We start from the raw sequence: 20434 nt of genomic DNA, 5'->3' as shown, positions 1-20434 counted from the left end.
AAAAAACAAGATATGCAGAATACAGCCATTACTAAAGTTCTTAAATCTTAGTACATTTTTTTCAACTTTGATTTTCTTGATATATTTAGGCTCATCTGGCGGCATGCAGATTTAAGCATAGGGCTTCAGGTAAAACAATCATATGTTCACACATAAGGCGTCTGTTTTATAATATTAAAGTTACTGACATAACTATTTTTGCAAATTATCATTTCCATTCTATCTAAGATGAGCAAAACGATGCATGCACGCATTTTCTGTGTTTGGAAGTTTAATCGCAAAAATATTGGAACCTTACTTTCTTTTATTTACCGTACAACATAAGTTCTTCGTAGTAAGCTGTTTCAATGAAAGTCTCCAACAAATGCACGATCCCGGCTATTGAAATCACATATTAGAGGAACGTAACGAGTCTTAAGTATATAGATACAAAATATATATTTTAGTTTTTGTATTGTTTTTACTTCGATAAGTTTTTCAATAAATTGTATAAAGCATAAATGTATAGAGAAAGCCATGAAAATCAAAGATGAACCTTGAAGAGAGATCAAAATTTGTTTTAAAATGTTCGACAAATGTTCATTAATTTACAGCTTGACCTCTAAGAATTATTTGTCTTTCTGCTGTTTTACGGAGTTTTCTGATCTCCGATGTTAGTTTGATGATGTCTTGGCGAGTAGGCAAACTTTGGTCGAGCGGTGGGAATTCGTGTACTTCTGCCAATTGCATTGAATCGTCAGTTCCGTCAGCAGTTGAATGTTGACTTTTTCTAGTTGAAAGATACTTTAGTCGCCATTCACGTTCTTTCCTTTTGGTATTCCGCCCCTTTGTTGGCAGGGTTGTTGTCTCTGAATAAAATATTTTTGTTTGAATATCATTTTAGTACTATGAATAATATAGATTAATAATAACAATAAAATGTTTAAATTATGTTTGTGAAACTTATTTTCAACTTAAAATACCAATTCTTTTTCGTTAAAAATCTTTGAGAATTTATCTGAATTTCGATTGTTTGCTTTTAACTTTGAACCATTAGCCATAATATTAGTTCAGTGTTATATGTTCAACGTTTGTTAACAGTCAGGTAAAAAGCATATAAATTAAACGGACGTGCATAATTTCTTTTTGACATTTCTACAGCGGTCGTTGATTTGTGCCCCGCGACCCCGCCAAGCAAAAAGTCGAAAATTCACACTTTAAAATGGCCTGGGCGCGGAGCAAAACCACGCTAAATAGCGAGGGCGCGGGGCGAAGTTTAATAAATAAAACTTTGCCGCGCGCCCCCGCTAATTAGCGTGTTTTCGTCACGCGAACCCGCCAAGCGAAAAATCGATAATTAACAAGTTAAAATGGCGGAGCGCGGAGCGAAAACACGCATATTACCGGGGGCGCTATTTTGTGTGTTTTCGCTCCGCGGCCCGCCGTTTTATTTCTTAAATATCGGGAGCGAAGTTTTATTTATTAAATTTCGCCGCGCGCCCTCACATATTAGCATGTTTTCGTCCTGCGACCCCGCCGTTTTAAGTTGTAAATTCTCGTCTATTCGCTTTGCGGGGTCGCGTAGCGAAAACACGAGTGGCACAAATCAGCCACCATAGAATTCAATGTTCTGTCTGCAAGCAATTTTCTCAAAAAAACATTCAGTGCGAGAATAAAAATAGGTACATAAGAAAATTTGTGGAGTATGGCAAAATTTATGTCTACTACAATATTGAGGCATTGTAACATTGTCACATAATTATATAGTATATTTAATCAACTGTTACAATAGAAAATAGTAGTATTAGTATAAGCTTTAAAAAATCGTTCAGTATGGCAAAATTATACGCCACAAATGAACATTTATGCCAGTGATTATGAAATGAAAACAAGACCTTGAACCGGCAGGTTTTGTTCCGTTGGCTTGATAAATTCAAAAAGATCCGCTATATCCCATAGTCCGAGCTCTTCAAATATTTGTATAAGAATTTTATTCCAATCTTCTTTTTGTTTTTGTTTACCGACATAATCTAGTGCATCCTTAATTGCTTCATACTCCCCACTCGATCCAAATTTTGCTTGTACTACGGATTTGTCCCTTTCATTCAACAGTTCATTTTCGTAAATTTTATCAAGGAATGTTGGTAAGTGTAATCTTCTAACAAGTTCTGGTGTAAGAAGCCTTAGCAGTGCTCTGTTGCCGTCATGGTGTTTCTCGGTTTTCCCCTCAATCAGGAGTTTTATGTATTTGTATTCTAAAAAGAGATATACATGTTTTCGTATAAGGAAATAACTTAATCCGAAGAATGAGAATGAACCATCTTAACATAAATGTTCTTGAAATTATTTTAAAAATATTCTTTTCACCTTAACTATTTTAATTGCTCGCAGTTTATCCCTCCTTGTATATATATATATAGGAATTATTCAGTTTTCGTAAGAAAGTTCGTCAACACCCTGATAAAAGAAAAAAAAAAACAAAAAAAAAACAACAAAAAAACATGTGCTTACTTACTCGGCTATACATTGATCTGACAAAGGTTAACCGTTTCGTTGTCAAGTGTTAACAGCATAAGATATTTTACGAATACATTTTCACACGTATTATCTATTGTCCTGCCAGATCAACCTATAGTTTTGAATATTTCGGTAAGATGATATCCAACAAATGACTTTTAAGGTGAATTGTTTTATATCAAGTATCTAAGTATACCCTGAAATAAGTTTTAAGCGATGCATCCGCAAACATAACATACCTTCTGATTTGAGAGCTTGGAGAAATGTTTGCCATTTGCCTTCAGCTCTGCTTTTCTTAATTTCAGAAATGAGACGCTCAAACGCATCCGGGGCACAATATTTGTGTTTACTTTTAATTATTTCACGTGCACGGTCTTCTAAAAAGATGAGTATATCAATTATTTAACAATTATCATTTTCAAGTCATTTGTGCGAAAAGATCTTTTGAAGTAATGCTAATTCTATCTACAAGAAACGACAAGTATCCCCTTACATAATTTTTATATTCTGAATTTTTTGAAAGAACTCTTGAAGCTTTGATTATTTGCAGATTCAAAATTTCTAAAAGCATTTTCAATATCTTAGTGGGTTTTGTATGGCATTACAGAGAAATAACAATTAAATCATTTCCTAACTGTCATAAAATATACAATATATTCAATTTTGTATAGACAAAAATAATAACCTATAAAATCTATATGTTCTAGAATGTCAGTTACAATAATTTGATGCTTAATAAACGGCATATAAACTTCAATCATGAATTCAGTCCGATCTATTTCTACAACTGTTCCTGAGCCCTCGCTGTCGTCATCTGATTGTGTGTGATCATCTGATAACCCTGAATCAGATTTGGAAGCATCACTGTTTCCATTTCTGCTAGATCTCTGACAATGTAAATGAAATATATAAACTATTGACAATGCTATTCCAAAACTTGAGATATAGTTTGGTTTGACTTGTGGTAAAGAAAAATCAACATTGTATGTAGTCGACAATATATTTTGTTTTTCAGGGTCATCGATTGCGATACTTTTATTCATGAGCATTTATATCGTTTAAGTCGATGATAGGAGCATGATACATTTGTAGTCTGGTTTCGACTATCTTCTATGAACAGAATCAATGAACCCATATCTACGAGTTTTTACTATTTGTTTAAACATTCCAACGTGCTTTGAACGCTTAAAGGTAATTAAAGTAATTTCCCAAAACTTACAGTGGAAGAACTTTCCGTTTCTATATCTGAATGCTCATCTGTTGAACTCTAAAAATAAAGTAAAACTATATCTTTCAAACACGTTACAAAATAAAAATATTATTATTACAAAACATAACTAGTTATGTTAAAGATGCAAACCCAATGTAAGTCGATACCGACAAAATATTAATTTATAACTTAATTAATGATTTTAAGCGAAATATTCTGCCCCTTTTTTCACTTACGTCATTGGCAGTCATCCCAAAAGCGTCGGCGATCTAAAAAATAATAATAATAATAATGATAATGATATTTATAATAATAAATAATAATAATAATTAAAAAACCAACAACCCCCCCCCCCCCCCCCCCCAAAAAAAATAAAAATAAAAAATAAACACTAGCATGAGTGACCAAAAACGAAATACTAGACAGTTTACAATGGAACTTGTTCATGCATATTTTGAGTCTCATATAAGTTACACTGTATTCCTAGAAAATCAGTGTAATATTAATAGGGTAGTATATAGGGTAATATTTCATAATCTAATATTTTATTCCTTTTAGCACTAATTAGAAATATATATTTAATTTCATATTATTTCGTATATCTGTACTTGTTATTAAAAGAAATTGTCAGAACGCAAGTTACATGTTCATTGTTGCATTAGGTACTTAATTGACAAGGACTACGAAAAGAAAACTACATGTAATACAATGTATTTGATACAATTATTCAGAACGTACCATCCCAGCTGCTGATAGCAATTGTGTATCAAAATTAAGACTTTCTTCATGTTTAATCTCCTTTACATAACTGTCACCTTTAAAACCTTCTTCATTTGTAAATCTGTTGGTACGAGATTGAATCTTACTTTCACCATGTTGTGGAAATTGGTCATGATTTTGAGACTGGACTTTGAATTTTGTATCTGTTTCTACCAAATTCTGAAACAAAGCCGCAAAAAGAATAATGTAAACTTATTATCTATCTCCTGAAGTTTACAGATGGATTAAGAGTTTAGTTTATTTCACTCAAAGAAGATGATAAGTTATTTAAAACTTTGCATGTTACTAGTATTTCATCTCAGAAGTGTCATATTTTCTGGTCCTTCTGCATTTTGATGAGTTTAAATATCTAAGATATTTGCGTCTGACGATGACGTTGATGCCATAACTTTCCAGATTATCAAAAACACACTTTATTACAAATCATAATGTTTTGCAGAAATAAAGAAATACTGGTCCAAAATATCAAGTTGATATAAGAATATTCAGAGGTCTTTAACATTTCTGTTTTTTTTTCTTATTTTGTTGCACCTAACCGTGGATTTATAATGAAAAGGTTCTTTACGATCCTCATTTTCTTTTTCAGTGGTTGCCGCAACTAGAGATAAAAGCTGAAGTGAGTCAAAAAATCAGTAATATTTCATTTTAATAATAACTGAAAATAGTAGGTTAATTTTTATAAGGCTTAAGTTTCAATTTGAAGATTTTATTTGAAGAATGTTATATTTTACTTACCGTTCCAGGAACATCCAATTCATCATTCATTTTGTCAAGGATTGATTCTTTATGATTTTCACTAACATTCTGTATTTCTGCCTCATTTGAATTGTCATTCTGCAATAAAAAGACCAATAGACGAAACAGTTGACTATCTTTTAGAATATCAACGAACTAATCACAGAAATCGACATATCTTTAATAGTTCGCTACATTTGCTAAAAATGTTGCAAATAAATATATGCTACTCCGAACTGAAGAAAAATTATAAAAGTGCAGTATTTCCAGTCCCGGCAAAACATAAAAGCGTGAAAACGGAGGAATTAATCATTTTTAATGATATTTGATACAATGCTAAGAAACATCCTTTATTGATACCAACTTTAATGTCAAAGTATGGGTAAACATAATCGTTGTAAAAAGAAATATTCGTTTTGTTGTTGATTTAACATTTTAAAATTTTGGGTGTTTATATTTCCCTGGCAGAAAAAGTTATACTTTGAATTAGTTTTTATTTAATTTTCATTAATATTACAATAGCATTTAACTTTTATAAAGAACTCATATTAAACAAGTTTATATGTTTTATTGGCTATTTTACATATAAGAGTTCTCTGTACTTTATCCGCCGATACAGTTGTCTTCTAAAATGAATGGAAATTGTTTTTTCTAATCTAAACTTTGAAAAACAATTATTTTATATAATATGAAGTTTTAGTATAAAGCTATATAGACATGTTATTATTTTTTACGGTTAAGACGTGATACGCATATCTTAGCAATTGAAAAGAATGCAACACGAATTTGTAAATGAAAAACAACAAGAAAACAGTACTTACAATTTTGCTTTTAATTACAAACCATTATGTTTTGCACAAATAATGAAAATACTGATACTGTCTTACCATTTCTGTATTTTCAGAATTGTTCGTGTTATGTTCATGTAATGGTGATTCTTTGTTAGATTCACTTTCGCTGTTTTGAGACGATGTTAATAAAGGTCGTACCCCTGCCTATTGGATGAAATGAAACTGGTCTTATTTCGATTATAACTAATACACATTTATTTTTTTTATAATACATAGCATAAAATTGATGGTATAAAATACTTAAGAACTTAAAAAACCTAGAATAATGGTCTAAAAAGAATATTATACATTCAAAAGATAAATTCTTTCATTTGTATTTATAACATTTCGCCATCTTCATTATCCGAAAGTTTTCTTTTCTGCATAAAACAAAGACATGTATTCTTGTCCAAGAAAGTAAAGATAAGTTTTATTTTTTAAACTTAATTTTTTAACTATTCAATTCATTTGTAGAACAACAGGATCAGATTTATCAGCCATTTTTTCAAGACTTGATTTTTTATGATCTTCTTTCTTGAATGGACTTCCACTCCGTAAAAGTCACCACTTGACAAACTTGAGAAAAATTTACGTCGTAAAACTTACGTCGGAAAGGTCAACAAAATAACTTAACTAAGCACAGGAAAAGAAATTGTAATATTTTGATAGTTTCAATTATAAAACTCTAAATTAATGTAAAAACCTGACTTACTTTGTCTGTATCACCAGGTTTAACATTGACTTTGTTCAGTAATTGTTCTTTATTGTCCACTTCAATGGCCTATATAATTGTGAAAATTAAATAAAGATTTATGTTGAAATAATACATATTTACTAGTATAGATTAATAACATTAATTTTGCTTTTAAAACACAATGAAGCTTCAATGTGTGTCAGAATTTTTGTTTGTTTTTAATTAGTTTTTGTTTTGTTTTTGATTTTCATTTTACAATCTCATTTGTTATCTTTTAAACAACAAGTATAAGTTATTATCAATTTCATATCATCGAGAAGTTAAAACCCGACTTACTTTGTCTGTTTCACCAGGTTTAACATTGACTTCGTCAAGAAATTGTTCTTTACTGTCCACTTCAAAAACCTTTAAAATTATCAACAAAATCAAGGGTAAATATTTAAAAAAGCGTTTATTTGAAATTTTATTTATTATTTTATAACATTAGATTTCTTCTTATTAACAACTCATATCTGACAAATACATATGTGCATTTTATTTATATATTTGAAAGATTTTGATTGATTTCAACATACTTCGAAAGTTCCCTGTTCTTTATCCCCCGATGCACTTGCCTTCTAATATGAATGAACATTATTATCTTAAAACTGTGGAAAACAATGATTTCATATGTGATGTCAATTTAAAAGTCTACAGCACGAATATGTAAAAAGAAAAATAAGAAGAAAACAGTACTTACAGTTTTGCTTTCATTTACAAATCATTGTGTTTTGCATAAATAAAGCAATACTGATATTGAAGAAGCCTTACCATTTCCGTATTCTCAGAATTATTAGTGTTAATGTCATCTAGTGTTTCTTTGTTATCTTCACTGTTAAGAGGCGATGTTAAAAAAGATCGTACTCCTGTCTATCAAGAGACAGAAACTAGTCATATAAGACGTATAACTGATACACATTTAAAAACCATAATACATAGCATAAAAATACTGGTATGTTTTAAAAAAAAAAGAACTTTAAAAACCTGGAATTATGGTCTTATAATAATGTACATTCAAAATATAAATCATTTATATTTTGAATGTACATTATTATAAGACCATAATTCATTATTATTATGCTTCTATTTGTACTTATAGCATTTCACCATCTTCATAATCCAGAACTTTTCTTTTCTGTAAAACAAAGACAAATGCCTGCTTCGCAAAGAAATTAAAAATACGTTTTTGTTTTCTTTTAAACTTAAATTTTTAATTATTTAATGCATTTAGAGAATCTCTACTTACGCCAGCATCTGATACATCAACATTTTTGTCATGAATTGATTCTTTGTGATTATCATTCTTTTTTGACGCCTGGAATGAGCTTCTACTCTGTAAAAGTCACAACTTGATAAGCATGTGTCAACCGTACGTTGGAAAGGTCAATAAAATCAGTTAACTAGTCACAAGAAAATATATTGTCATATTTTGACATTGTCAATGAAAAAGACAAAAATGTTAAAATGTTACAAAAAAGTGCACATCAGTCAGATACAATCTATTCATTGATGTTAAATTAATTCGTCCTTGCAAATCATGAAAAATCTAAAAAAGAAAAACACCATTAAATATTATTTTTCGTCTTGTCAAAAGGTATTCTCTTTTAATTCACAGTAAATGACTTAAGTTAAAATTCGACTTACTTTGTCTGCTTCACCAGATTTAACATTGACTTCGTCAAGTAATTGTTCTTTATTGTCCACTTTAATGACCTTAATAGTTATCAACAAAATCAAGGGGAAATATTTATGTTGAAATAATACATATTTATAGATCAATTATATAAAATTTTGCTTTTATTCTGAAATAGATTAAAACATAGAGAAGCTTTGATGTATATTGGTTTTTTATTTCTTTGTTTGACGTTTTTCCATTTTACAATCTTATTTGTGATCTTTTAAACAACAGGCATAAGTAAAAGTAAAACACTTGTTTTATTATCAATTTCATATCATCGTATACATTTAGTATATTTCAACAACTTTTATAAGCAGTTTTATTATATCTAATATAGCTAAGAGAATCTTTAAATGATACCAACTTTCCTCCAAGTATGTTGGAAAACACAATTGTTCTTAAAATATTTATAATTGGTTTTACTTTAAAGGTTTATAACTCCCTGGAAAAAGCAATTTGAGATTTCATTTATATTTCTTAAACATTTGAATTTTATAAACAACTAATATTAAACAAATATGTCTGTTTTTAATTAGGTAAAAATGATATTATTTATATTTTTTGGTTTTGTACGGTTAACTTACTTCAACATGGCTCTTTACTTGGTCCCCTGATGTATGTCATATATTTGACACATGACAGTACCTGATAGTTTAGACCTTATACTCGACACTTATCAATCAAAATTCGCCAGACCCAAGCAGGAATTCGTAGAAGAAAAACAACCATTAAAGAACTACTGATATTGAAGATGTCTTACCATTTCCGTATTTTCAGAAAGTTTGTTGTCAATGTCAAGTAGTGATTCTGTCTTATCTTCACTTTCGCTGTTAAGAGGCGATGTAAATAAAGGTCGTAGTTCTACCTGTGAGAAGAAAGACGTATTTTGAATTAAATGATACATATTGAAAAGCTTTAAATAATTTTGTTAAATTCCTGGTATATTTACAAATAATTACAAAGGAAGAAAAACCCCAAAACACATGAGCACAAAACAAACAAACAAACAAACAAAAACCCTTAGAATTTAGAGTGTACAAACTACCATTCTGTAAGACAAAAAAATAAAATAAGTATTACTAAGACAAATGTATGGAAGCCTTGGAGGGACATTTATTATTTAAAAATTATAACTTATTTCCTATTTTTTTTATTACTTATCACTTATTATTTACAGACTATAACTTATATTTAGTATTCAACAACGGCATGTTTGGCAGGAAAAAAACTGTTTACATAAAGACAGTTACTGGAAAAGATGAAGGAGAACATCATTTATAGAAGGTCATGTTATGCGGAAGCCCTGGAAGGAAGATTATTATTGATTACTTTTTATTTATGACTTAATATGTTTTATATAATTATCAATTATTATCTATTACTTATTATTTTATAACTTACTATTTATCAATTTATTTCTTATTTCAGTCGAATATTTTTAGTTACATAATAATTTAATAAGTATTTAGTTGTAACATATTTATTGCATACATTATAGAATCAGATACATACGTAATCAGACTACAACATATACAGGTTTTAAATGACATATTCGACTGAAATAAGTAATAAGTAATAAATAATAAGTGATAAATAATAAGTTATAAATAATAAGTAATATATTATAATTGATAATGATGTTAAACATATTAAGTAGTAAATAATAAATAATAAGTAATAAATAATTATTTTCTTTCCAGGGCTTCCGTAATATATGGCCTTAAATAAATGATGTTCTTACGGTTCTCCTTCATCTTTTCCGGTATTTGTTTTGAGGTAAACAGAGCTTTTCCCTGCCAAACATGGCGCGTTTCAATAATAAATACAAGAAAAGCATTGATGCAAAGCATCAATGGGCGTCCAAACAGCAGGTGCAGATGAACTAGTAGATATATGATGACAAGATATTCTTATAAACTTTTCAATGGTTCATTGGGTTTTACCAGAATTGTATATCACTTTTGAATGAACGGACGAAAGACATTGTTCATTATTTATAACTTTGATCGGCACCATACTTGTGTAATTGTCCCTTATTATGTTATTGCTATTAACGAGGACCCCCTCTTACGGTATCTGTTCACACTAAGTAACAATATGACACTTGTTATATTACCATGTTGATCATGTTGAGCATAATTGTTTATTATACAATAAATGTAATTTCTATTTTAATAAAAAAAAATACAGATTTTATGAATATTGTTTTCTTTTCTTTTTTTTGTGTGTGTTTTATGCGCTATTTAATACTGAGTTTTTACGTTTACTACTATTTTAAGAATTCAATTGTCATAATGATCGACGATTATAAGTCAAAACTTAACTGGAAAAAGTCAGTAAATCATGGTTAATCTTTCAATTTATAATATTGTTTATTCTTAAACCATACACATGTACATTTGTATTTTTCTCTATCATTTTTTAAATTATCAATCAATTGAATAATTCATAAAATCTGATTTGTAACTTTGAATAATTCCTCGGAATCTTTACTAAACACGAATAACAAATTATATAAAATGTTTTAAAGTTGATAGTGTCATATTAATGCCATAAAAATGTACATTTTTTCTCAATTATTGTACATATTTATTGTTTTTATCTCATATAGATAAAATATAAACATGCGATTTGTGTTGTTGGTTTTTTTTTTTCGAATTGTATGTTTATGTATAATAATAATCAATCAATTCGAGAGTTGATCTGTGTTTTATTAATTATTGTAACCAAACTAAGTGACAAAACATTCATTTTGAAAAAAAAGCTTATTTATCTGTAAAATATTTGTTCTGTTCTGTAACGATATCTACTCCAAAACCGGGAGAGACCGGACAATAAACGTGTGGTACTATTCGCCGGTCATTAGTAAATCCCGGGAGAGACCGGGAATTACCTAGGAGTACATCCCTCTATAAATAGATTTTCGGAATATTAAGGTCATCAACTCATCATTCTATTAACAGCTTTCGGAATAACATACCATAATAACCCACTGTGTACTACAAAATGATAAGCAAAAATACCCCGAAGAGCGCGATTTATTGACGGAAAAGGTTATTTCATTTGAAAATGTTTGCATTGCGAAATTCTCCAGTTCGCCATTCATTGTACATATCGCGACTAGACTGGTCCCCTGCGAACTTCTAAAAAGTATGGGAACCATAATAGGACAGGGAACCAGATTAATATCGCGACTAATTAACAATCAAGCACCCTCATACCGATCGGAATGATCGGCTTTTATTATTGGCAACTATAAAAGGCTCGAGAAGTTGCTGTCGCCCTTTCACAAAATCTCATTTCATTCCAATAGGCGCCGCGCTTCGGCGCGGACGCCAATAAGTAATAATCTGTAAATAATAAGTGATAAGTTATAAATAATAGGTAATAAGTAATAAGTTTTAAATAAAAAAAAGGTCCCTCCAGGGCTTCCGTACAAATGTGCATGTTTGCTTGCCTAAGAAAGTAAAGACAAGTTTTAGTTTTGAAACTGGATTGTTTAATCATTTAATTCATTTATGGAATGTTTTCTTGCATCATCATCAGCTTTATCAGTACATTTGTCATGAATTGATCCTATATGACTTTCACTATTACCCTTCATTATTGCCTTTAAATAAGTTTCACTCTGTAAAAAAGACCACTCATATGTCCTAACCGTATTCCAGAAAAATAAATATAATCAATTAACAAATCACATTTGAATGTTTTCAATGAAAATAAATATTACAAAAAATTAACCACTCCGACAGTGGGAAAATTATTATATCTATCCAGGTTAATTCACGCAAATCATGAAAACGTTAAAACAGTATTAAAGAACATTGTCACATCTAGCAATAAAATGTATTTATAAACTTACTTTGTCCGGCGTACCAGTATTAACATTCACTTCGTCTGGTAGTTGCCTTTTGTTTCCCTCACGCATCACCTTTATTAAAAAAATTAAAAGTTAAGGGTAAAATAAAATATTATGATATATCTTTATGAATCATTTTAATGAGTTTTGCTTTTAAAACTGAGGTAATTTAATGACAAAAGAGGTGTAATATGTATCCGTTTTTTCTTCTTTTTCTTTATTTTTTCTCTTTTCCTTATTCATATTGCATATATTCAGCAACTTTCTTACTTTTAAACTAACATGAGATTTGTCCTGTTCTGTATCAGCCAATAAAAATGTTTTCTGAAATGTGATTAATATTTTTTTTTTTTTTTTTTTTGGGGGGGGGGGGGACGTCACATCGACGCAGTATAGGTCATATTGCGACGTTCCAGCCTTACTGATGGAGGAAGACCTTAGGTGCCCTTCCTTGCATTATTTCAGGCACGAACGGGCATCTGAGTAGAACCACCGACGTTCAGTAAGCTAGCTAGATAGCTTCCTCACATGAAAGAATCCAAAGTCCGTGTCGGGATCCGAACCCACAACGGTGAGAGGCAAGTGGTTTGAAGTCAACGACCTTAACCACTCGGCCACTGACGCCCCTAATAAACAAAAATATGAAAGAAACGTTAAACATTAAAGAAAAAATAGCATTTTCATTTGACACATTTGGCAACTTCATAAGTAAAAGACCAATTATGCACCATTAATGCCTTTTTTTTACTCAAAGGTTTTCTTATTTTCGGTTTATTTTAAAAGATCGAAAGAGATCCTCATTTGCCAGTCGCCTGGACCATCTTATCTTCTATTTCGTTTAGTTCGGAAATTAGTACAATTAAGATTATTTAGTATTTGGTATGGAAGTCAAAAATCAATAATACTTTGTTTAAATTTTGCCATATTTATGATAAATGATATCAAATAAGACTCCACTTTCTTCAGACAACAATCATCTGACATGCTCTAACATATTATCTAAACATACTCTTGTCCATTCTAAAGATCATTCGTTTCTGAGAAATAACTTAAACTTTCAAACTAACTTCGGAATCTTGTTCTTTATCCGCCGACAACCTTGTTTTCTAAAATGTATGAAATTAATTAGTACAGTTATAACTCTTAACAAAAGCCAACCAAATTCATCACAAACTAATTCTTTTGAAGAAAAAAGCAACATTATTAGATAATAAGATTTAAATAGATCTATGCAATTGTTCCTTAGACAAAATACTCACATTGTTGTCGCTATCTTTCGAAAACAACAACTTTTTGATGAAAAAAAAATACATTCGTTACTGCCATGAACTATGACATTTTGGACACTAGTCCTTAATTATCTTATTCAGTAAAAGAAATATAAATGAATACACAATAATATTGTAGCTATAAGTAGTTCCAATGTGGCACTTACTTATATGATCAATTCTTGGTTAGAAATTGACTGAAGGATTTAAACAAAAAGTTAAAAATAAGGTCGATTATTCAAAAGGCACTGATCAGTCAAAGGAACCCAAATTACCTTTAATCATAACTAATTTCTTATTTATTTTGTTTATGCAATTAAATTGGAGTGAAGTGAAAAGTCAGTAAAAAATCAATTTAAACCATAAAAAGCAATAATTTTACTTACTGCATTGAAACGCTGACTGGCGGGTTCTTCTTTAGGTGGTTGTTTTGTTGGTTTCGGCTGTGGTTTCGGTTTCGGTGGTAAAGGTGGCCGTTTGGGTGATAAAGGTGGCTGTTTGGGTGATACAGGTGGCTGTTTGGGTGATAACGGTGGCCGTTTGGGTGATAAAGGTGATTGTGTCGATGATAAAGATTGGTTGTCATGCTAATTAATCATGGTAAAAAGAATATTAAAACGTGTACACTTATTTTAACGGCATTTTAATTCATTATCGAAGTACCAATACCAGAAATGATTTTTTCAAATAACATAAACTATCCAAAGGTTATTTCTTCATTATTAATTGGTAAATACTATGGAAGAACTTGTACAAAGAATAGAATGAATTGCACTAGCCTGTTCTTGAGACGTATTTGTTTTTTGTTGGGAAGATTCTTTTTCAATAACTGAAACTTGATGTCTCAAATTTTCAACTGGTTTGTCAACAGTGTCGTCGCTTGTACTCTGCAAGAATTATTGAGTACAAGGGTATTCAAAGGAATTCATAGCCGAATTTTATTTACAAATTCAAATTAAATATGAATGCATGTAGAGACGAATGTTTGCGCAAATAACATATATAAGTAATTTTCTTTTGAGTTGACAAATAAATTGAAATAATCCCACATTGTAACCAAATTCTTTATAAGCCAAACCGTTTTTATAGTTCACCAAAATTTGTATTTTCTTATACATTGTAATAGAAGCTGATATGATATTATAGCACAATTAAACAAGATTCTTGCATAAGCACTCTACATTCAGGTATAGATAACCAGAAAAGAACACATGCATTAACGGATAGATTCTCGTTACATCTTGCCGTTTTTGCCCGTTTTAAACATGCATCACAAAGCTGTTAACGATGACGGTCCTATAGTTTTATTATCAGAATAAAATTGTCAAATGTCATTGTACATGCAGGTGGAAAGCAAAGCGCACGCAATGGTTTCTTTACACGAAATACATATAACCTAACACAGGCTTGCAGAAGCCCCTAGATTTTTATAAATCCCTCGCCCTGCTGGCTTTGGCTTCATATACGTCTACGTACTTCTGTACGCACAAAACGTGCAATACCTCCCAATGTGCTGATTTTAGTTAAATTATAACGATAATTTTACCCTTTTTAATGCTGGAAAAATTGTCGCTTTCTTATAATGTCATCTGCTTCAGTATTTCATTTCATTTAGTTTTCTAGTAATTTTAATCGGATGACAGAATTGGGTTGATGATATACCAAACTGTTAACAAAGGTTATTGTAATCGAGTTTAGAACGCTAATGGGTACTTAGACTTATTTGAAAGTTACTGTAAATGTACTGCAATAGATCAGTGGCGGATTCAGGCCCGGGCTTCAGGGCTGCAGCCCCCCCCCCAGCTTGGCTCAAAGATACGTTAACCAACTGGGCTGGAAAATATTTTTGTCAGTTTCAAACTTTATTTGCTGTAGTGCACTCCCTTATCAAAACATTAATTGCTGTCATCCAGTTATTAATCTCCTGCCTGGGGGCTTGGAAGAGATCTTTATCTATCAACATGCTTGAATGACTTCAACGTTTAAACTGCATAATTGATTGGTTTTATTATTTCCCAAAGGTCTAATGAAATTAATAGTCAAAGATAGTGGCAAATAGATGTGTTACATTGTACACCATGTTTTACTATCTTTGTTTTTCAATTTTCTTTGATTAAGAAATTGAAAAATTATTATTTGTAAATTAAAAAGATGGCGAGTTTTATGAAGATAATATTAATTGAATCGCATTTTAATAACTGGTTTTTCTAAGATTTTTATTCAGATGAACTGATTGGTCATTTGCATTTAATAACTTTTTTTATAGCAGTTATATTTTTTTTAATTGAACTGTACTAACCTCTTTAGTATCTAAAATGGATTCATTAATGGAAAAATTTCTTATTGAATATAAGTGTTTGAAATTATTTTTGTAAAATTGAAATGCAGTATTTTAATAACACTTTATTTAGAAAAGCGTCTATTATTCAGATGAGTACTTTGATCAAGTGTTTAATATTATTTTTATCAACTGTCGCGCATACATTGGTTAGTGTGCTGTTATTTTGTAACTTCTTAATACTAAACACCAGGGCATTCTATTTGAAATACCCTGCAAACACTAGCCTATACAAAATACAATGTGATGTTAAACCATCCAAAAGGTACCATAAGCAGCACTAGAATGTCAAGGATATAACACCATTTTCAACCTCATATTTCAAATTTTTCTCAGTCTATGGGAGGGGACACCCCTCCCAGGCCCACCCCAATGACATATGTTTTTCTTAATTTCATATCATCTTAATATTTACAAATATATTAATGTACACATGTATAAGTGAAAATATATTGGCCCTCACATCAATTACAATTTTTTGTCACTTGAACAAGATATAGGCCCCTTCATTCAAACATGCACACATTTCGCCTGTTGCGTTATTTTTGTCAAAATCTTCCACCCATATGTCAGCCCCCCCAACCCCTCCCCCCCCCAGGAATCCATGTTCTGTTTCCGCCCCTGTAGATGGTTCAAGATGGTTCATGTACATTTTGTTCCTGCATTTATATATGAAGAAGCACGAGGGCGACGCATTTAAAGTAACACAGACCGAGGGATTTTATAAGCCCGAACAAAAAGGCATTAACCATCTTTTGAAGTACATTTACAGTGGTCACGAAAATATATCCATTGATGCATGTATATTTCTCCGTTAATGTATATTTGTGTGCACAGTTATGCAAGAATTGACGATCTATGTGCCTACTAAGTCTGAAATAAGTCATGAAGGGGCATCTCTGATTTTGCACCTTTTTTTAGACTAATTATAAACAATCAACATCGACCTTTTTTTCTTATTTAAAGAAGTATGCATTCTCTTTACCTTTTTTAAAGTTCAGATTTAACATTTAAAGTTTAAAAGTTGAAAGTTAAAAAAAAACAAAGATATTGATCTCGTGAATTATTTCAAAAGATAAACAGAACTTGAAAGGGAAATTTACCTCAAATCTTTTGCGAAGATTAGCAACTGATTGTTTTTCTTTTGACATCTGAAAGACATATGCTTTTGTGTATAAAACAATTAAAGCACAAATATGTAGTATGCCTTTAGATTCATAATAATTTTCATAAACATTAAAAAAATTTTTTTTCAAAAATAAAATATTTTTAAAGTGAACAAAGAAAGTGATTTACACATTGCAAACGGCACTTCCATGTAAATTACCAAAACAGGTCACAAAATAGATTTTAATGAAAGTAACGCAGTAAAATATTGTGATATATATATACTGCAAAATTAAACGCAAGTAAACATGCAAAATTTTACCTGAATCTTGAAACTTCTTACTTTTCTTAAAATCTAGGTAAATTTTTTCAATTTTTAATCTCTTGAAGTATTTTGGCTCAATCGGATGCATGTAGTTTTAAAGGAGTAAATAAATGCTCTATCCTTAATATTTCTTACTTATTGCTTAAAATGTTCACTTAAACGAAAATTTTTAATATCCTACAAATGACATATATTCTAAATATATATTGATAGTCGGTATAACTTGACACAGATAAAATATAAATGTCATAAAAGGGTTTAAATTACATCCGAGTACATAAATAGCCCCCCCCCCCCCGCACAACGTAACGCCATTAACTTCATGACTGATTTATTAATTGATTTATAAAACCTTAAGACAGAGTTTAGAAGGATCAATAACCAGCTTTAAATAGTAAATTGACTTTAGTAAACGTTATTCGAAAATTCTATTAAAGCTCGACTTTAAAAGTTTGTAGCTTTATAATTAGTATCGAGTCCAACTTTCTGGAGCCTACCAGTACTGGTGTCCCATTATAGGAACCATGGTATTGACCAAGACTCGAACCTATAACCCTTGACCTAATGTTGAAACTTTGCCAAAAGAATTATGCAACGTAACCACATTAAAGCACGCATTTATTTAACATTTTAACACAGTTTAATATTATTTAATAAAATTACGCAGTTTAACTGGAAAAAAGAAGAAAGAAAAAGGAAACTGTTACCTTAAACACATACAGATGAGATTTCCAATTAAACAGCAGAAATAAACAGAAAGTTAAATTGTCCTATATATAAAGCATATTTCATAGTCTTCTATATTTACACATATATGGTTTCATGTTTATTTTATCACTATAAAATTTAAATTAACTACAGTACTTAATAGGTTATTTGTTGAATAAAATGACGTAAAAATCGTTATGTTCTAGATCATAGTGATAATATATGGATACAATATTAAAGAAAACTTAAAGTAATAAAACCAAGGCGAAACTTTTTAGGTAATTTAAACTCGTCTGTTGTTTTTCTTTCTTCCATTGACAGTAAAGCTTGAAAAAAAAAATAAAGAAAAAATGCATTCTACATAAAACCTAAACAAATAAAAAAAGATTTACAATGAATTTATCATTGTCGTGCATAAACCTAAAAATATAGTTTTACTAAACTTTATCACACACCCGTGCCGATTTTGCGACTCCGTAAATATGGTATTGCACGGCCGTGCATATATTTTGACGTGACGTCATTAGCGTTATACAGACGCGCTAAATGTTAGCGTTATTCTTTAGGCGCGTCAATGAATAATGACTCTTTTTTCACTTTAAACGGTGTTTATATTGGGTATGTGATAAATAGAATATTAAATTCGTGTAAGTTCATCACTGAATTTATTGCACTCGTTGAATAAAATAATATTATGCTCGCCAGAGGCTCGCATAATATAATTTTATTCAACTTGTGCAATAAATTCAGTATTGAACTTTCACTCATTCAATATCCTCTATATATCAATGGGTTCTAATTAGCGGAACATATTATTTGCTACTTTCAATGTGACACTGTGTCCATTCAAGGGTATATATTGAGTGAACAGGTGAAAGTCAACATTTAAGTTTACATTTTGCCATAGTTTCTTTCAATTTTATAATATGATTCGAATGAAAGATAAATAATTCACATGCCCCAAGAAAATTTCTGTAAGTATTATCTCGGTACGTGCATATCGTGATGAGGCATGAGGGAATCGGCAAAGATTTGCGACTTAGCGATTGGAACAAATACTTTATTTTGGAATATTTGTACAGTCTATTATCATTCAATCATATTATATTGTATATTGAAATAAAATATATTATACCATTAATTATCATGATCAAAGGAACCGTAAAATAATTAAAGTAACTATTTAGTAAATTCTCTGTTTTGTACTTTTCTTAAAAGATCAAAATCATATGACTTGTATGGTTTTATAGTAAATAATTAAAAAAGTTGGGGGTTATGTCCACTCTGTAAAGGTAATGGTGTCGGGTTTTGTCCACTCTATACAATTCATGTGTGGGGTTTTGTCCACTCTGTAAAATTTTGAGGTGTGGGGTTTTGACGAGTGGGGTTTTGTCCTACTTTCCTTTATTTTCGTTTTTCGGTACACTATACCGTCGAGACCAGCTGTCGATGTCCTGACTGAAGTCAAGGTGACTGATCCTAAAAAGTAGACAGGGGCGACGAAGAAGGGCACTAAGGTGAATGAGCCTAGTACGCATTGATGGCTTGAAAAAGTCCAAGGACCAACTAATCCCCCTTTGACTCAGAGTTCACGTCTTTGGCTAACACGGAGGTAAATTATCAACACTTTGTGCTTTAAAATTAAGTGACATATCCGGGGTATGACAGGTGACATGTCCGGGTCCGTACTCGACATCGAAAGTTGCGTTTCGTGGCTTTACTGGCCGATCAACTCTTATTATATTACATACATATATGTAAACATGCTATATTTAACACAGCACTTGCAATTTTCCCATACTCAGTAAGTTGATCCTTTCAAACAGAGTCTATACTAACTAATAGAGAAAACATTATTTCCAGATCTAGAAATGCTCTCCTGGTGGGTGTTACATTCTATGGTGGCTGATTTCTGCCATTTCGCGTCTTTGTGTCTTCTGCCCACAATTGTCGAAGAAGAAGACACGAAGACACAAAAATATGCTCACTTATCGGTCATCGCCTTTGACTTTTGAGTGCGCCGACACGAAGACACGATACATTTCAGGCGAAAAAAAAACAACGATATTTCAATAGAAGAAGACACGAGATCTGCAGAATTATCATGTCGGCGGGTAGAAATATTTGTATCGGCGCCCTGTTTTTGCAGTGCCTTCGTGTCTTCGCCTCAAAAAGCGGAAGGCGAATGCACGATCGATAATTGGCCAATTTATCGTGTCGGCGACGACACGAAGTGGCAGAAATCAGCCACCACAATATTCAGAATATTTTGAAACCACCATTATACTTAATCAGTACGTTAACAGAATATAAATCATTTATTTTTAAATTTTTTGCATAAAAAATATTTAAAAAAATAATAATAAA

At 30.8% G+C, this 20434-nt stretch overlaps 1 protein-coding gene and 1 long non-coding RNA gene across 2 annotated transcripts; both read right to left on the bottom strand.

The window, feature by feature from the left end:
* Positions 1-331: 331 nt before the first annotated feature.
* Positions 332-9072, bottom strand: LOC132725853 (uncharacterized). Its single transcript, XM_060711037.1, has 15 exons — positions 9047-9072; positions 8429-8497; positions 8031-8117; positions 7556-7654; positions 7082-7150; positions 6764-6832; positions 6109-6216; positions 5222-5320; positions 4445-4645; positions 3943-3975; positions 3716-3763; positions 3182-3383; positions 2736-2873; positions 1875-2234; positions 332-848 (listed from the first exon to the last, which is right to left on the bottom strand). The coding sequence occupies exons 4-15, from the start codon at positions 7556-7558 to the stop codon at positions 583-585; spliced, it is 1596 nt and encodes a 531-aa protein (XP_060567020.1). The 5' UTR covers positions 7559-7654; positions 8031-8117; positions 8429-8497; positions 9047-9072; the 3' UTR covers positions 332-582.
* A 109-nt stretch (positions 9073-9181) lies between these two features.
* On the bottom strand, positions 9182-18183 carry LOC132725857 (uncharacterized). The gene is made up of 6 exons (XR_009625120.1): positions 18067-18183; positions 17031-17078; positions 13976-14476; positions 13389-13427; positions 12325-12393; positions 9182-9327 (listed from the first exon to the last, which is right to left on the bottom strand). It is a non-coding gene; the product is annotated as an uncharacterized LOC132725857 (long non-coding RNA).
* Positions 18184-20434: the final 2251 nt, after the last annotated feature.

The sequence above is a fragment of the Ruditapes philippinarum genome, unplaced genomic scaffold, assembly GCF_026571515.1.
Source record: "Ruditapes philippinarum isolate M1 unplaced genomic scaffold, ASM2657151v2 ctg1975_1_1_1_1, whole genome shotgun sequence".
NCBI classification, from domain to species: Eukaryota; Metazoa; Mollusca; class Bivalvia; order Venerida; family Veneridae; genus Ruditapes; species Ruditapes philippinarum.
This window is presented reverse-complemented; position numbering and strand designations above follow the sequence as displayed.